Raw genomic sequence first — 16971 nt, 5'->3', positions numbered from 1 at the left:
GGGGGGGCAGAAGGTGGGGCGACAGAGGGGTCCCAGAATGCTAAGAGCTCTTAGCAATCTGCAATGCTCTGTGTGATTTCCCGCCCAGCTTACTGACGTCATCGGTTGCCAGGGAGCTGATTGGGACGCTTTGGATTTCTGCCAAAATCATGGCAACCAGTGACGCCAGGAAGCTGGGTGGGATGGACCGACCGCATGCCTGGACGACCAGCAGCAGCATTGCCCCCCACAACCAGCAGAAGCACACACCGGCAACCCCCGGATGACCAGCAGCAGCATCTACCAACCCCATATAAAATATTCCCCATTTAATCCATTTATCACTGTCAAGATTTAATTAGTGTCTGTGCCCGGGCTAGGGACCCTGTTCACCCTTTCTCTTTCCCCTGGTGACCGCTGTCACTGGAACTGAAATTCTGAACTGTCACCAGAACAGGAATGAAGGGGAATTTTTTCAAAGCCAACTGTCTAAAGCTGCCCATACACCTATAAATTATCTGCAGATTTTCTCTGGTCAGATGGTAAAAGTGCAACAGATTCCTCCATCCACGCTAAACTGTGTGTATGGAGGAATCTCCCGCTGGGCCAAGCTTCAGTATCTTGCTAGTCAGCCTGCTGGCTCTCAAAATAACTGAACAATCTGATTGGATGCAGGCATTGTTCAGATATTTTGGGAACCAGTGGGGCCGACTAGCAAGATACTGAAGCTTGGCCCAGTGGGAGATTCCTCTGTCCACACAGTTTAGCATAGATGGAGGAATCTGTTGCACTTTTTCCATCTCTGACCATTGAGAATCTGCAGATTATTTATAGGTGTATGGCCAGATTAAGGCTGGGTTCACACCATTTTCCAGACCAGATCCGGACAAGATCTGGAACATAGTGCATTACGTTTTTACCACGATTTTGCAGCATTTGGAATTTAAAAAAAATTTTTTTGTTAGCTTGCATTTTATGCGTCACATGCATTTTTTATGCATTTTTATGCATTCCAGTGCATTCCAGACCAGACAGAATAGGACAAGCAGTATGTTTCTGGACTGGTCTGGTTTGGTCTGGAATGGACTGCGGTGTTGGGAACAAAGGTCAAAAATACCATAGGGATACATTGGGATGCATTTTGGGTCTGGAAACAGTCGGTCTGGTCCGGAGGTGGTGTGAATGGGCCCCTTAAAGCAAAATAGTTTTGCTTTAAAATATATTGAACAAGAAAATAGTTTTGGTTTAAATATACTTTGAGAATATTTTAATAAATGCAAAACTGGGTTAAAGCTAAATTCTGGATACAAAAAGCATTTCAATTTTTTTCTAAGAGCTGCACATAAAAATGTATTCAAGTACCCTAACTATTAACAAAAATGTATCTTATTTGTGTATCACTCGGCTGTAGATCTTCAAATCATCTTTGAATTGGTGCTGACACTGTCCTTCCTTCTGGAGGGTGACTACTTTTGTTTCTCATGGTCCCTGTGTGTGTTGTAAAAGTAGGCACCGCTCCAAGCTCGCTCCTGTGATAGACTACACTTTTAATACAAATAAGTAAAGTGAAAGTGAGATTGTAGTCCATGGGAGTTATGGGAGAGAGCTCGGAGCGGTGACTAAAACCTGACAGGGGTTCTATCTAGGCATGCACTAATACCATTTTATCAAGACCGAGTACGAATACTGATACTTTTCCTCAAGTACTCGCCGATACCAATTACTGATTACATTTTTTTTAGTGTCATGTGACAGTTTTTCTAAAACTATACAGACTAATGATTTTAGGATAGTGGTGGAGCGCCAGGGCCCGGTCACAGCTGCAAGCATTGCACCCCGAGTAGTTCTGTCACTGACTCCAAGCTATAGAGGGACTACAAATCTCACCAATACATTATACAACAATGCACAATACCATCAGCTATAGAGGACTACAAATCCTAGCAATACGTTAGACAGCAATGCAGAATACCACCAGCTAACGAGGACCACAAATCCCAGTAATACTTTATACAACAATTTAGAATTACACCAGCTATAGAGGACTACAAATCCCAGCAATACTTTATACAGCAATGCAGAATACCACCAGCTATAGAGGACTACAAATCCCAGCAATACATTATACGGCAATGCAGAATACCACCAGCTATAGAGGATTACAAATCTCAGCAATACATTATACAGCAAGGCAGAATACCACCAGCTATCGAGGACTACAAATCTCAGCAATACAATATACAGCAATGCAGAATAATATTAAGTTCTGTGATGCTCATCAGGGCTGATTGGGATCTGAGGAGGCTGTGCGGGTCTCACCAGGGCTGTGCGTGGTCTCACCAGGACTGTGCAGGGTCTCACCAGGGCTGTGTATGGGTTTCACCAGGGCTTTTTTATGGGTCTCACCAGGGCTTTGCGATCTCACCAAGGCTGTGTGCGGGTCTCACGAGGGCTGCATGTGGGTCTCACCAGGGCTTTGCAGTCTCCCCAGGGCTGTGTGTAGGTCTCACCAGGGCTGCAAGTGGGTCTCACCAAGGCTGTGTGCGGTCTCATCAGGACTGTGTGTTCTCAACAGAGCTGTACGGTCCCACCAGGGCTGCGCGGTCTCACCAGGTCTGTGTGCGGTTTCACCAGGTCTGTGTGCGGTCTCATCAGGGCTGTGTGTGTTCTCACCAGGGCTGTGTGCAGGTCTCACCAGGGCTTTGCGGTCTCACCAGGACTGTGTGCAGGTCTCACCAGGGCTGCATGCAGGTCTCACCAGGGCTGTGTGCGGGTCTCACCAGGGCTTTGCGGTCTCACCAGGACTGTGTGCGGGTCTCACCAGGGCTGCATGCAGGTCTCACCAGGGCTGTGCGATCTCACCAGGGCTGTGCGATCTCACCAGGGCTGTGTGTGGTCTTACCATGACTGTGTGCGGTCTTACCAGGGCTGTGCAGTCTCACCAGGGCTGTGTGTGTGTCTCACCAGGCTGTTCGGGATCACCAGGGCTGTGCGGCGGGTCTCACCAAGGCTGTGCCGGGTCTCCCCATAGCTGTGCAGGCAGGTGTGGGCGGCGGTAAGGAAGAAGAGGAGATGTGCGGCCGGACCGGCACCGTAAACAGCCATCACAAGATTCACAACTAGCTGCCATGAGGTCCCCAGCAAGCGTGGGACCTTACAGTACCCAAAGCCATTTAAAAATTTGCAGGGCCGGTATGGGCTTTAAGTATCAGGGCATTTTCACGAGTAGTGCTATCACTGAGTTTATTAACCCTTAATGGAAAACTCTTAATGGCACCAAAAGCACATTTCATGTTTTTGATGTGTGTCAAAGCAAACAATTTTTTTAGAGTTTGGCATGCGTTCACGGAACGGGCGTCTCAAGATTTTGCATATTTTAAAAGTGTGCCTTGACTCAAAAAAGATTGAGAAACACTGGCCAAGATTCCCCAATGGCAATCTATCAAGCACAAACATGATTCCATAAAGGCAAAAAGGAGCAAGCTAGGTAAACATTAAAGAACACATAAAACCAAGGCAAAACTACTTCGCTCTAAAAGTAACTAATTACCATTCATCTGCTTTGAATTGGGATGACTGCTAATATGCAAATCAGCTGATGTACTAAACCAGACACCCAGATCTATGTTATGACTGTGCCCGCTCTAAGATCCCGGGGAGCCATGTGGGACCTGTACTTGTCCCCACCATTGCATCACCATGACATGAATGGAGGAAAGTTCCCGTGTTTTGTGCAAACCAAACTTTGCAAGCTGATAAAGAGGAATGACCACACAGAGGTCCTACATATTTAAGTTCTTCCTCGTGTAAATATATGTTAAAGCCATGTAGTCCTCATAAAGTGTATCTTCATGATAATGAATTGATGTGTTTTTGATATTGCAATGGGATAAGTATAGGCAGCCAGTGTGGATGGAAACAGTATCTACTGGGGATCTCCTGTAAGCTCAGCACACATGTTGCTGCTACTCCCTGCTGCCCCAAGGCCAGGCCTTGGTTGCCCTTGTGAGAAAACCGGCCCTGTACTTGGTTAACAATACTAGATTGTATTAGCAATGGTACCAATAAATGATAAATGTTAGTTTTAGTAGCTGTGATGGCCACATAGTGTATATATCGTATGTGCCCTGAAACAAACATGACAGCACCTAATTAAAGAGCTGCAGTTAAATACAAATTTAAAAAAACATCATAGTCTTACACCACCCAAAAGTATACGTCATTGTGTTCCAGCACTCTGTGATACATTCCTCCCCTCCACTGCATTAAATATCCAGAGTGTGACACCACTAATCCAAGCCTGCAGCTTTGCATGATCCTGTGTCACCTACCCACTTCCAGATATCCTATCGGACTAAATATAAAAATGGTGCCCCTACTGAGTTCCTCCCTGAGCTCTTTTTCTGCTACAATCTACCTAATTTGTTCTCCTTTTAGCCAGGGTGACAATGCAGGACCACAACTGAGAGACAGTTGTCACCCCTTAACAGGAAGATCCTGAACACAAATGTAGACAGGATCAACAGGTATTTTTTAATGAAAGTAGCAGATTTAAACAGATTGAAAGCAACTTTTGGAATAACAGTAACATGGTAAACGTTAGATGAGATATCATTGATTGGGTTTAAAGCTGGACTCCGGGCACAGAAACTTTTATTTAAATAAATTCCTCAATAGCCACAAAGGACATAAATCCACTTTGTGTGCACTAAATCCCTTTGCAAATGTAGTAATTACTTTTACACGTCATCACTGTGCTGTACATAGCCTATGCATTGAGCAGAGCTGTGGGAGGAACCCAGCGGGCTCCACCCACTACAGCCTGCCTGCAGAAAACTACAGGAGAGGGCGGAGACAAGACCAGTCACCCTGCACAAGGCGAGAGCAGAAGTGACCGGTCTTTATTACAAGAAGCTCCTGCACAGAGGTAAAGCTTCACAATGGAATATGGAAGAAATACACAAAGCTCGCCAAGACAATACACATGGATCTTGTATCTAGACAATAGTCACTTATTCCGGAGGTCAGATTTAATTTTTTAGAGATACACAAAACTGCATATTGTTAAGCCTTTAAATGTTTTAGGCTGGGTTCACACTAATTTCCGGACCAGATCTGGAACATAGTGCATTGCGTTTTTACCGCAATTTTGCTTTTGCCGCGATTGGAATTCTTTTTCTTTTTTTTAGCTTAAAATTGCCTGTCATGCATTTTTGATGTGTTTTTGATGCGTGCATTCCAGACCAGACAAAATAGGACAAGTAGTATTTTTCTGGACTGGTCTGGAACGGACTGCGCTGGTGGGAACAGAAAATAGCATAGGGATACATTGGGATGCATTTTGGGTCCGGAAAAGGTCTGGTCTGGTCTGGTCTGGAGGTAATCTGGATGTGATGTGAATGGGCCCTGAGGAATTCACATGAAGGCATAATGTGTATGATTCCATCCAGTGTGTTAATGTTTTAAACACGTTGAAGGGAATTTATCAACATGGAGCAGACAGAATCTGGAGCAGTTGCCCATGGCAGCCAATCAGCTTCTAGTTTTTATTTTCAAAGCTTACCTGAACAAAATGAAGAGAGAAGCTGATTGGGGCAACTGCTCTAGATTCTGTTTGCTCCAGTTTTGATAAATGTCCCCCATTGCAGTTTATTATAGGTGAACCTGGGGTCGGCCATGTTTGTTTGATGTACAGGTGAAACTCGAATAATTAGAATATTGTGCAAAAGTAATTGCAGTAAGTGCTGCAAAAGGGGCCCAAACCAAGTACTGAGTACATATGCATGCTTGTACTTTTCAGAGGTCCGATATTGTTCTATGTACAATCCTTGTTTTATTGATTGCATGTAATATTCTACTTTTTTGAGGTTGTGGATTTGGGGTTCTTGGGGTTTTCATGAGCTGTAAGCCATAATCATCACAATTATGACAAATCACGGCTTGAATTATCTTGCTTTGCATGTAATGAGTCTATCTCATATATTGGTTTCACCTTTTAAGTTGCATTAGTGAAATAAATGAACTTTGCACGATATTCTAATTATTCGAGTTTCACCTGTATATGCAGGCTCTGCTTACACCTTACTAATGATGGGCAGTATTTGCACTTTACTGTCAGTGAATTTCAGATAGTTATTGATGAACCGGCCAAAATTTGTCCTAGGGTTGGTCCTGCCTGCAGCCTCCCTCTCGCCATCCTTTGATCTGAATATCGGAAAATTGTCGGCTGAGCAGTGAGCGCAGCCAATCAACTATAATTACAGTGTCTGGTGTGCCTGGCGGGTGGAGATTCCCGTATCCGCGCTGTTTAGTGCAGATGAAGGAATCTGTTACATTTGTTTTCATCCAGCCAGTAAGCTCAAGAAACAAAATCCAGCAGTGTATGTATGAGAGCGCTTGGAGTGACCGCATACAATCTCAAGTGATCAAGTTACTGATTTCATCCCAGCAGTTAATCAGCGGGGATGGCGAACGGAATGGCTGATATACTACAAACATGGACATGAAGCCGAATTGGGAACATATGGCACAGCAAGCGAGTCAAAATGTGAAAGTTAAAACAAAAATGACTGTCCGCTTAATATAACCATAATAACTCAAAATGTGCAACGAGTCGTAGAGAGCACTAAGCCCTTTAACACATACAATTCTCCATATGGCCAATCCTATAGTAACAACTATTAAAGTTAAAGAGGATTTCCGCTTAAGAATAGTACGTTATTACTAGCCTCAAGGAGGCAAATGTTGCAGCTAAGCTTCCAAATCCAATTAGCAATCCGCCGAACAAAGTAGTAAACGAGTGAATGTGTCACCTGTCTATTGGATGAATCCCAAGGCTGACGTCAGATGGGCAACTCTTAGGTGAAGATCAGATGATCACCAGCAAGCTTAAAGTAGGATAATAAATCCTGGTTCAATGAATTGAGTCATCGTCACAATTTGTCATAAAATGCCAACATTTCGGGGCCACACAGGGTCCCTTCTTCAGGCTGATGTCAGACGGGCGACTCTAAAGTGAAGATCAGATGATCACCAGAACACATGAATTAGAATCATAAACCCAGGTTCAATGAATTGAGTCATCGTCACAATCTGTCATAAAATGCCAACATTTCGGGGGCCACGCAGGGTCCCTTCTTCAGGCTGATGTCAGATGAGTGATATGTTGAAATTGCCAGTAGAAGGATCACTCAGAGGCTGCTTGCCCCTATGGAATGGGCCCCATGTAGCCGAGACAGCGAGATGTCGCTCTCTTAGCGATCGAACGAGATTCAGCACTGTGTCTGGCTACAGAGGGAGCAATTCCATAGGGAAAGACATACAGACCCTTTAGCGATCCTGCGACTCCATAGGGATAGATAGACAGCCCCTTTAGCGATTCTGCGCCTCTAACATCAGCCTGAAAGAAGCCAATGTTATCAGCGGTGCATGATGAAAGCGCCATGTCATTGTTTGGTAGGCTGGCCACTCTGGCGCTCGCGTTCGCCGATACTACTGAAGAAAGCCAAGCCAGCGGGTTGGCTATACTCAGGAATTCTGAGGACTCATCCACACCACAGTACTTGTGTCACCGCGTGTAAAACACATGTGCATTGACATGAGCTGACACGCATTTTGTTTTTACAGCACTGTGTTTCATTTTTAGTGCGATGCCGTAAAATGGAACATATTATTTTATTTTCAACACACACCAACACAAGGCATTGCTGAACTGGCACCATTGAAAACAGGGCTATTAGCCCTGTCCTTGTGGTGGGACTGTGTAGCCCACAGTAGGTAGTGTGATATTAGTATTTCAGCAGAGATATGCTTTAAGATTTGAGTCCTGTCTGGTTTTCCTTATTACAATATACAATGTCTGACACTTGCGTTCCTCTTATTAGCCTTGTATGGTTTACTGTGTATTCCATTAATAGAAATGAAGTAGAGGTTTTGTTAATTGCAGAATGTCCCTTTCATTGCCAAACCTAGAGTGACAAGAAAAATGTGGAATCCAATAGGCTGTTGTGAGTAACACTTTATTTGTCCTTTTCTTTATAACCAGACATGCCAAGGGGTTCATTTTCTAAATGCAAAGAGGCTTTTGAAAGGGAACGTTCACCTTACGGGGAATTTTCCCTTAGTGAATGTGGTGAAAATTCACTTTGCAAAGAATAGCCAATCACTGCATGATAAAAGAATAAAAACAGTATTTTTGCTTGCACATGATTGGATGATGAAAGTCAGCAGAGCTTCACCTCATTCACTAAGCTAAGGGAAAATTCCCTAGCAAAGTGAACATCCGATTTCCCTTATATCAGAGTTATTCATTCACTATAAAAAAAACCTTTAGATTGCCAGCCTCTGCATTCTCCTGTTAAATAGTCTTGTTGTTGTAAAGTATGAAGAGCATTGCTAAGCATTTGCCTCTGGCATACACAATTTAATCAGTTCAGGCAATTCTTCTGAATTAATGAGTTTGATTTACTAAAGTAGTAAAAGCTGTTTACTTAGCTCAGTGGAAGTTGGTAAATAAGATGGACCTGTGCTCATTTTGAATAACCAATCCTGTGCAAGGGAAATACAAAAAACCCAGGATGTATGCTAGCACACGATAGGTTGATTGAAACAAAAACAAAACAAAGCATCACCTAATTTACTAATCTCAGTGAACATTCACATTTGTAAGTGAACAACCCCAATTTCGCAAATCGCAAATTCTTTATCTATCTATATGCGTCAATTTACAAGTTGTAATGAATCTAATGAATTTGATGAAGCGCACATTTTCAGTTTGCCTGAATTTGTTTATGCAGATTTGCACAAATCATAAATCCAGGTATTATATGATATTCTTGGACAGATTGGGATGTATTATTGTACACACAAAAAAAAATCACCTAACAAAAACTGGGCTCTATTGAACCAATTTACTGCGATATTTGCAGACTATAAGAGGTTCATTTAATGCCGGCCAATTAAAACTGCATTCATTCATTTTAAAGTCACAATTACAATCCTCTTGTGTCCTTATCCCCAATGCCGGGTTAAGAAAGACCTCTTCATTCAAATACCCAGACAGAGCGGAAATATACAACTGAACGCAACTTTTATACTATAATTCAATTTGTATTTTCCTGAGCAAACTTTTATGACCACTGATGGAAACCAATATATAACTTTTATATAACTTTTACTAAGTATTCGATGAATAATGGACCATAACTTGCAATATTCAGTTAGTAAATAGGTGAGAGAAATCATGGAATATTCAGAATCCATAAAAATTCTATAAAGATTACCCTAATTAACAGCTGCTTGTTCATTTCTGTAGCTTAACTACACTTGTATCCTATAAAATATACTGGTAGTTTAACTGGCTTCCATTCAGAAGGACTCTTATTGTATAGGGCTACGGTAGGGACATTAGATTGTAAGCTCTTCTGGGGCAGGGACCAATGTGAAGAATAAGTGTTGCAGAAAAAGTACCAGTGCTAAAAAGTATAAAATATCAAAAATAAAATATCGCAAGATAAAAAAAAGGACAATATATATATATATAATTATAATATTTAGGGTATAACATTGTTCTAAATGGTAGCACAGCCACTAATGCGCTGTCTGGTTCACACAAAAACGTAAACGACAACATACAACTGCTACAGTAGCCTTGCTAGGCAACAAAAGTATAATGACAGCTCAGCTCAAGGCTAACATGCCTTCATACAGCCACTTTCTAACTGTTAATGACTGGTAATTGGAAAAAGGGACACACACTAATGGAACACATGCAAGGAACACGACATGTGTACAGCTGGCCCGCATGTTTACTAACACATATACCTGCTCCGCTAGACGTGCAGACATTCAGGCTAACGTTCCTGCAGTCCTGGAACCTATAGAATTTCTGGGCAGGCTTATGAAGATAATAAGTGACTAGATTGATTGACAGTGAAGGCAGATCTGCCGTGCTATTGGCCGCAAGGTTTGTGATGTCAAGCCAAGAGATTGCCTCTGTCGAGTAGTGCCAAGAGTCCCAGTCGTTTTTCAGCAAATTAAAAAGCGTCACACACAACATGCAGATAAATGGCCAACATCAGTCTTTGTATTGTAGTCTAATAGGATTCCTCTCAAAAACAATACTTTTCATGCTTCACTATTTCAAGACTTTGTATACATGTATAATTTTAGATAGTTGTGTGTGAGATATCTCTCTCTCAGCCTATATAAATATCTGACATTATTAGATAGATGATCTCACTCATCAACCCACTCCCCTCACTTGTAGCTTATCCTTCTTTTCAACTACCTTATTGTGGACTTACATTTATTCATGCGCTGAGATGACCGATACAATACAACATACCATCACACATTGCGGCTGAGAGTTGAGACTCTACAAATTGTGTGAATATTCACTTCAATTATCCGATCATGTGAAAGGACAATTCCTATTTATTCTTATTATTGGCATGTCATTGGAGAATTTATTGTGTGAAGATTCTCAACTCCCTTAGTAAATCAGACTTTGACAGTCAGCAGTATATGTACCACCGAAAGGTTCCAGGGTGCTTCTCACTGACAACTAAACTTTAGGAATGAATAGATTGTGTACAACCGAGACTGGAGAGGGATATTGAAATCGTTTACACACATTTAAGAGGTGCTGACATCAAATATACACACTTTCTGAGCAGTGGTAATAAAGGCATAATTTAGGAAGTACTTATTATAAACAGACACATATCATGGCTCCATTGTCATGTTCCTTTTTGCCGTTTTAGAGCACGTAATATAATACGGTCAGGAATCTCTGGCCTTTGTTCATTTTTTTAATTCCCCAGACCTTCAATTGTTCATTTAAAATAAATAAACACAGCAAGTCGCTGAGGTTTTACGGAAAGTGGAGTTTAGCTACATATTTCCAGCACTGAAATACATTTCAATGGGCGCATATTTACTGCTTGTGAATATATGTGATTATATCATTTTATATACAGAAATGATTAACAACGTGCCCTAAAATAAAATCTCAAAGCAATGAAAACTTGTGTGTTTTTTTGTTAGTAATGAAAAGGTTTTATACATGCAACAAGTTTTTTTATTTTGTAGAAACAAAGTATGGAATCAAAAACGGATGACAGTCACTTCATAAGTAAGCCACAGAAGTTATTTACCAAAATAAAAAAGGAAAAATGTTTTTCACTCCAAGGACCTAACTTGAGTACCATAAAAAAAACAACAACACAGTAACCTAATTGGGGGTTTAACACAAACACAAGTTTACTGGGCTGACCCGATGATCTCACTGTTAGCATTTTATTACATATAGATCTATGTAAATGTGCTCATGGGTTCTATAGAACATATAAAATACAGGCTCTCTCTTTTTCTCTGCAACATTTTTGTTAATCATGTTGATGAGCCAGCCAATCAAAGTCTGCGCTGACCTTAATTACTTTCCTCTAACATATATTGGCTCTGTACAAAAGCCTAAGACAGTTCAATTTACCTGGCGGGGCAATTTATAAGACTAAAAACTGCCCCCCATTCCCCCAAGGGTCTGCAAGAACGGGCTGCTTTGCTGTTCGGAAGACTCAAAAAAGATTGACAGCAGAATAAAAAATAAAGGAGATGATTTACAAAATCAATCTATCTATCTATCTATCTATCTATCTATCTATCTATCTATCCGTCTATCTATCTATCCGTCTATCTATCTGTTTATCTACCTATTTATCTAGAGGAGTCATTTTAACACTGGCCTTTGTTTTGCTTTTTTATATATCTGGATGAGGAACTACAAAAACTAAGTATGTGTATTTAAGTCAGTGCAAAATTAGTTCCTTAGTAGATACCATGGTTATCTATCTGTCTATCTATCTATCTATCTATCTATCTATCTATCTATCTATCTATCATCTTTTTTTAAATCTATGACACATATTTCTATCTATCTATCTATCTATCTATCTATCTATCTATCTATCTATCTATCTATCTATCATCTTTTTTTATCTATGACACATCTATCTATCTATCTATCTATCTTCTCTGCAACATTTTTGTTAATCATGTTGATGAGCCAGCCAATCAAAGTCTGCGCTGACCTTAATTACTTTCCTCTAACATATATTGGCTCTGTACAAAAGCCTAAGACAGTTCAATTTACCTGGCGGGGCAATTTATAAGACTAAAAACTGCCCCCCATTCCCCCAAGGGTCTGCAAGAACGGGCTGCTTTGCTGTTCGGAAGACTCAAAAAAGATTGACAGCAGAATAAAAAATAAAGGAGATGATTTACAAAATCAATCTATCTATCTATCTATCTATCTATCTATCTATCTATCTATCTATCTATCTATCTATCCGTCTATCTATCTATCCGTCTATCTATCTGTTTATCTACCTATTTATCTAGAGGAGTCATTTTAACACTGGCCTTTGTTTTGCTTTTTTATATATCTGGATGAGGAACTACAAAAACTAAGTATGTGTATTTAAGTCAGTGCAAAATTAGTTCCTTAGTAGATACCATGGTTATCTATCTGTCTATCTATCTATCTATCTATCTATCTATCTATCTATCTATCTATCATCTTTTTTCTAACATATATTGGCTCTGTACAAAAGCCTAAGACAGTTCAATTTACCTGGCGGGGCAATTTATAAGACTAAAAACTGCCCCCCATTCCCCCAAGGGTCTGCAAGAACGGGCTGCTTTGCTGTTCGGAAGACTCAAAAAAGATTGACAGCAGAATAAAAAATAAAGGAGATGATTTACAAAATCAATCTATCTATCTATCTATCTATCTATCTATCTATCTATCTATCTATCTATCTATCTATCCGTCTATCTATCTATCCGTCTATCTATCTGTTTATCTACCTATTTATCTAGAGGAGTCATTTTAACACTGGCCTTTGTTTTGCTTTTTTATATATCTGGATGAGGAACTACAAAAACTAAGTATGTGTATTTAAGTCAGTGCAAAATTAGTTCCTTAGTAGATACCATGGTTATCTATCTGTCTATCTATCTATCTATCTATCTATCTATCTATCTATCTATCTATCATCTTTTTTTAAATCTATGACACATATTTCTATCTATCTATCTATCTATCTATCTATCTATCTATCTATCTATCTATCTATCTATCATCTTTTTTTATCTATGACATATCTATCTATCTATCTATCTATCTATCTATCTATCTATCTATCTATCTATCTATCTATCTATCTATCTATCTATCTATCTATCGCTCCCTATTTATAACCTACTTTTCTATCCACACATGTATGATAGTGAATTTAGAGTATTTATTTTTAATCTTGTGTAATTTATGGCTTTTATTTGTATTATTTATTTATTTTATTTTTTAACGCCTATAAAATATACTTTTTTTTTGCACTGATTCAAAAAAATATTTTTGTAATGATGTTTAAAAAAACCCAGGATGTTTCTTGTTAAGAACTCCGCTAGAATGAACACTTCATTCTGCATAACGATTAAAAAAAATAGACTATTTCAATGAAAAAACCCTTCGGAAATCTTTTTTTTTTTATCACGTGCCCAAAAATAATTGGATTATTGGATATGGAACACAATAAGCCAATTCACCCTATCGGGCTTATGTAAAATAATACCTCTCTTTAAAGTAAGCATTGAGGAATTACTGTTTCATTTCAATGTCAAACTCTGTGATTTATTAAAATGTATGAAGCCTAAACCCATTGGAATCTTTCGATTTCTGGGTACCACTGCTAGGTAATAACGGCCACCTAAGTGTCTGCCTGGATTCAGACTTCCGTAACAATGTAACATTGTAGAACAAACCTTTACCCAGTTTATAGGTCGATGACAGATTCCCGTTACACTATTATTTTAGTTTTACCAAATTGTGACTATTTCAGCTTCCCCGGACATAACATTTATAAGACTTTCCGGAGTTTTACGTTTTTCCTTCAGGTGAACAATAGTCAACATGCGCTAGATAATTTATACCTTATTTTCTCTTTTTTTTTTGTGTGACGGTCATATTGATGTCAAATCTAGGCGAATGACAGCTGCCTCCATTTTGGAAAAGGAAAATTGGTTACAGCTTTCATTAACCTATTTTACGACGCAAAGGCCTGCGGCATACATAGCTAGATCTTTTGAGTGATTGAACAAAAAGAAAAAAAAATCATATATAAGCTCATTTTGAAAAGATCACTTTTTTTCCGCGTATGTAAAACTCAAAGCAACAATGGCAACGGCTCAGAATAATTTAAAACAAGCAGAAGGGGTGCCAGTGTACACAGAGGGCTGTATACAGAGCAATGACAAGTTTCCAGATAGCCAGCACATAACCCAAAAAAACATCAACTTAAAATGTATGCAGCAAAAATGTATTTTTTAAGCCGAGTTGTTGAAACAGTTCAGTAAATTTTTTTGTGCTGCCTACTTGGAATTGTGATTGAGAATTTTTCTATTGTTTAGTTGCGAATAATGTCAACTTGAACACATGCTTTTGTCATTTGCATTTCTCTACGGGCTATATATCTTATCTATTTATTTTTACTGTCAAACGCCTGCACAGTGGAAGTTCAAACTTTACAGTGGCATACATTTTCCAGTGTGCTGGAGATATCACCACCAATGGCAGAGTGGAACTCCACATTAGTAATAGTTCTCTGTAAAGATCACCCCGTGACACTTGAAAAATGCGGAACTTATCAGCTTAAAGACATCAGACTATATAATAGAGCCTGCATTCTAGAAGTGACTTCATTTGTAAGCATCGTAAATTATATTTTGCATGGCCTATAAAACAGAGTCCTAAGAAGGGTGTAGTGGCAGGGTGTTTAAACTACTGGATAATCAGGAGGAGATTTATTGCATATGTGTATTGGGTTCGGTGTCCAGCAAGCCTTGGAATCTTCAGCCTAGCTGCTGGCGCATTAAAGAGCTGATTTATTAAAGGATTCGGTTTTTTAGGCTGGGTCAGCGAATCTCTGGTCGTTTCAAACATCCAATCGTTTACAATGAATCTCAAGGAAATCTCCTAAACATTTTAATGGTGTCATAAATGTTTAAGTGAACAAAAATTCACATACAAAAATGAAGTACCCTTCAAATGTTTAGTATATCTATACATATGTCAGAGATAAAAATGTGTGTCTGCCGTCACCTGATTACTTCCTCATCTCTAAGGGAAATGCAGACATTGTCCAGTACGCTGGCTATCTTGTATACCCCATACATATAATATTGTCAGAAAAATAGCATTCATCATAAGTCAGAATAGAGATGGAAATGCTTAGCTTGGTAATCATATGGAGAACAATCGGTTATTGGCTCTATTATAATTTCTGCCCAAAAATGCCATATATGCCCAACTTTTGCCCCCCACTGAATGAACGGTGCTCAGTCGGTTTCTGTCACTGGCAATGCGCCTTACATTTACTAAGCCCATGTGGCTCTTAGTGTAGGCATTGTGCAATGTGAAAAGCTTGCAATCGTATTGTCTACGGCATGCAAGTGAACCGTTATTCAGTCTACATCAGCTGCTGGAGCCTTGCCAAGTTTACTTATCTCCACTGCGATGAGACAGAAAATATTTCTTAATTTGAACAATTATCCGGACATCAGACTCACACACCCCCTTACCAGCACTGACCCCTCCCCATCTCTGAGAAGCATCTCTTGGGTGCAGCCCAGATGGTCCCAAAGCCGGCGCGGTGGGGACCTACCTTCCTGCACCGTCACTTCGCTGTCACTGCTGCCCCCTGTCATCGGGTCCTTGTCCTCTTCCTCGTTCGGTGGCCGCAGATCTCGGGAGCCCTGCATCCCTGCAGCTGCTGCTTCCTCCAGGTCCAGGAGGTGGCTGACACTGAAGTTCTTCCTGCTGTGGGGAAGTTCTGGGGTTTCCAAAATCCGCATTGTGTGTGGGGGTCCTGACTTGTCCAGGCCAAGATCCCTATCCATGCCCCTTGCCCTGGTCACTTAACAGCTTCTTTCCCCCCTCCTCAGATCAGACTTAGAAAACTTTGCCTCCCTTGTTCTGTAAACTTCAAAAAAAAAAAACTTCCTTTCTCCTCTTTGAACTTTTCCAGTAACTTTTCCCTGCTGCTTCTCCTTCTCCTTCTGCTTCTCTCTCAAGAACTTGCAGCCTTTAATCTGTTCTCTCCCGCAACTGACTTTACTTCCCCCACTGTCTGCTTTTCTTTTAGTGTGTGCTATCTCGTTTTCTCCTCTTCCTCTCCTCTCCTTAACTCTCCCTGTCTTCTCTCCCCCTCTAGGGCAGGGACCAACTCTCACTCACATGCACTTTCAGCCAAGTGACCAAAAAACGCCTTTTCTGACGTCTAGAAGAAAACACAACCTTTTTTTTTTTCTCTCTCTCTCTCTTCCCTTTTTCTTTTCTCTCTGGTTCTTGGATAAATCTTTCCACACGCCCCCTCCTTCTCTCAACGGTGACCCCTGACCCCCCTTCCCTTTTTTTTCTTCTCCCTAGTAGAGAAAGGAAAAGAAAATGAGATGGTCAGAGTGTTTTCCTTTCAGCTCTTCAAGATGTGTCCTAGTGGTTCAAAACGTGAGGTTAAGTGCTTCTATCAACAAGTGTCCCTAGGAAGCGGGGGTTTTCTGAGCTCTAAGGGGTTACGTTTGGAACCTGGGGTGGGTCTGAAAAATTCCTGGGCTCAGATGGATGACCCCATAATAAGATCACAACACCCAAAGGAGTTTTCAAACAAGGGTTAAATATATATTATATATATTATGTGCACTCGCGGGCATAAATATTTGGCGGGTTCAAATTCAGAGGTTTTTTTATGTGATTAGCCAATATTTCAAAAGTTGTATGTAACTGTCAAAGGAGCTCGCCCCCTTCCACACATTTAAAGTTACCCTAAACTCAGGATTTACATCTTAAAAATGCATTCAAGTACCTTAACTATTAATACAAATTCATCTTATTTGTGTATGAATCGGCTGTAGATCGTCAAAGCATCTCTGAATCGGTGC

The 16971-nt window shown here is 40.3% G+C and overlaps 1 protein-coding gene across 1 annotated transcript in view; it reads right to left on the bottom strand.

The window, feature by feature from the left end:
- The window catches only part of PRRX2 (paired related homeobox 2), an 82216-nt gene extending 65940 nt beyond the window's left edge, over window positions 1-16276 (bottom strand). The window contains exon 1 of the mRNA XM_018563516.1: window positions 15699-16276. Within this exon, the coding sequence (XP_018419018.1) occupies window positions 15699-15933 (235 nt within the window). The 5' untranslated portion in view covers window positions 15934-16276. The remainder of the gene's footprint in view (window positions 1-15698) is intronic.
- Window positions 16277-16971: the final 695 nt, after the last annotated feature.

The sequence above is a fragment of the Nanorana parkeri genome, unplaced genomic scaffold, assembly GCF_000935625.1.
Source record: "Nanorana parkeri isolate BGI_ZX_2015 unplaced genomic scaffold, ASM93562v1 scaffold669, whole genome shotgun sequence".
In the NCBI taxonomy this organism is placed as follows: Eukaryota; Metazoa; Chordata; class Amphibia; order Anura; family Dicroglossidae; genus Nanorana; species Nanorana parkeri.
This window is presented reverse-complemented; position numbering and strand designations above follow the sequence as displayed.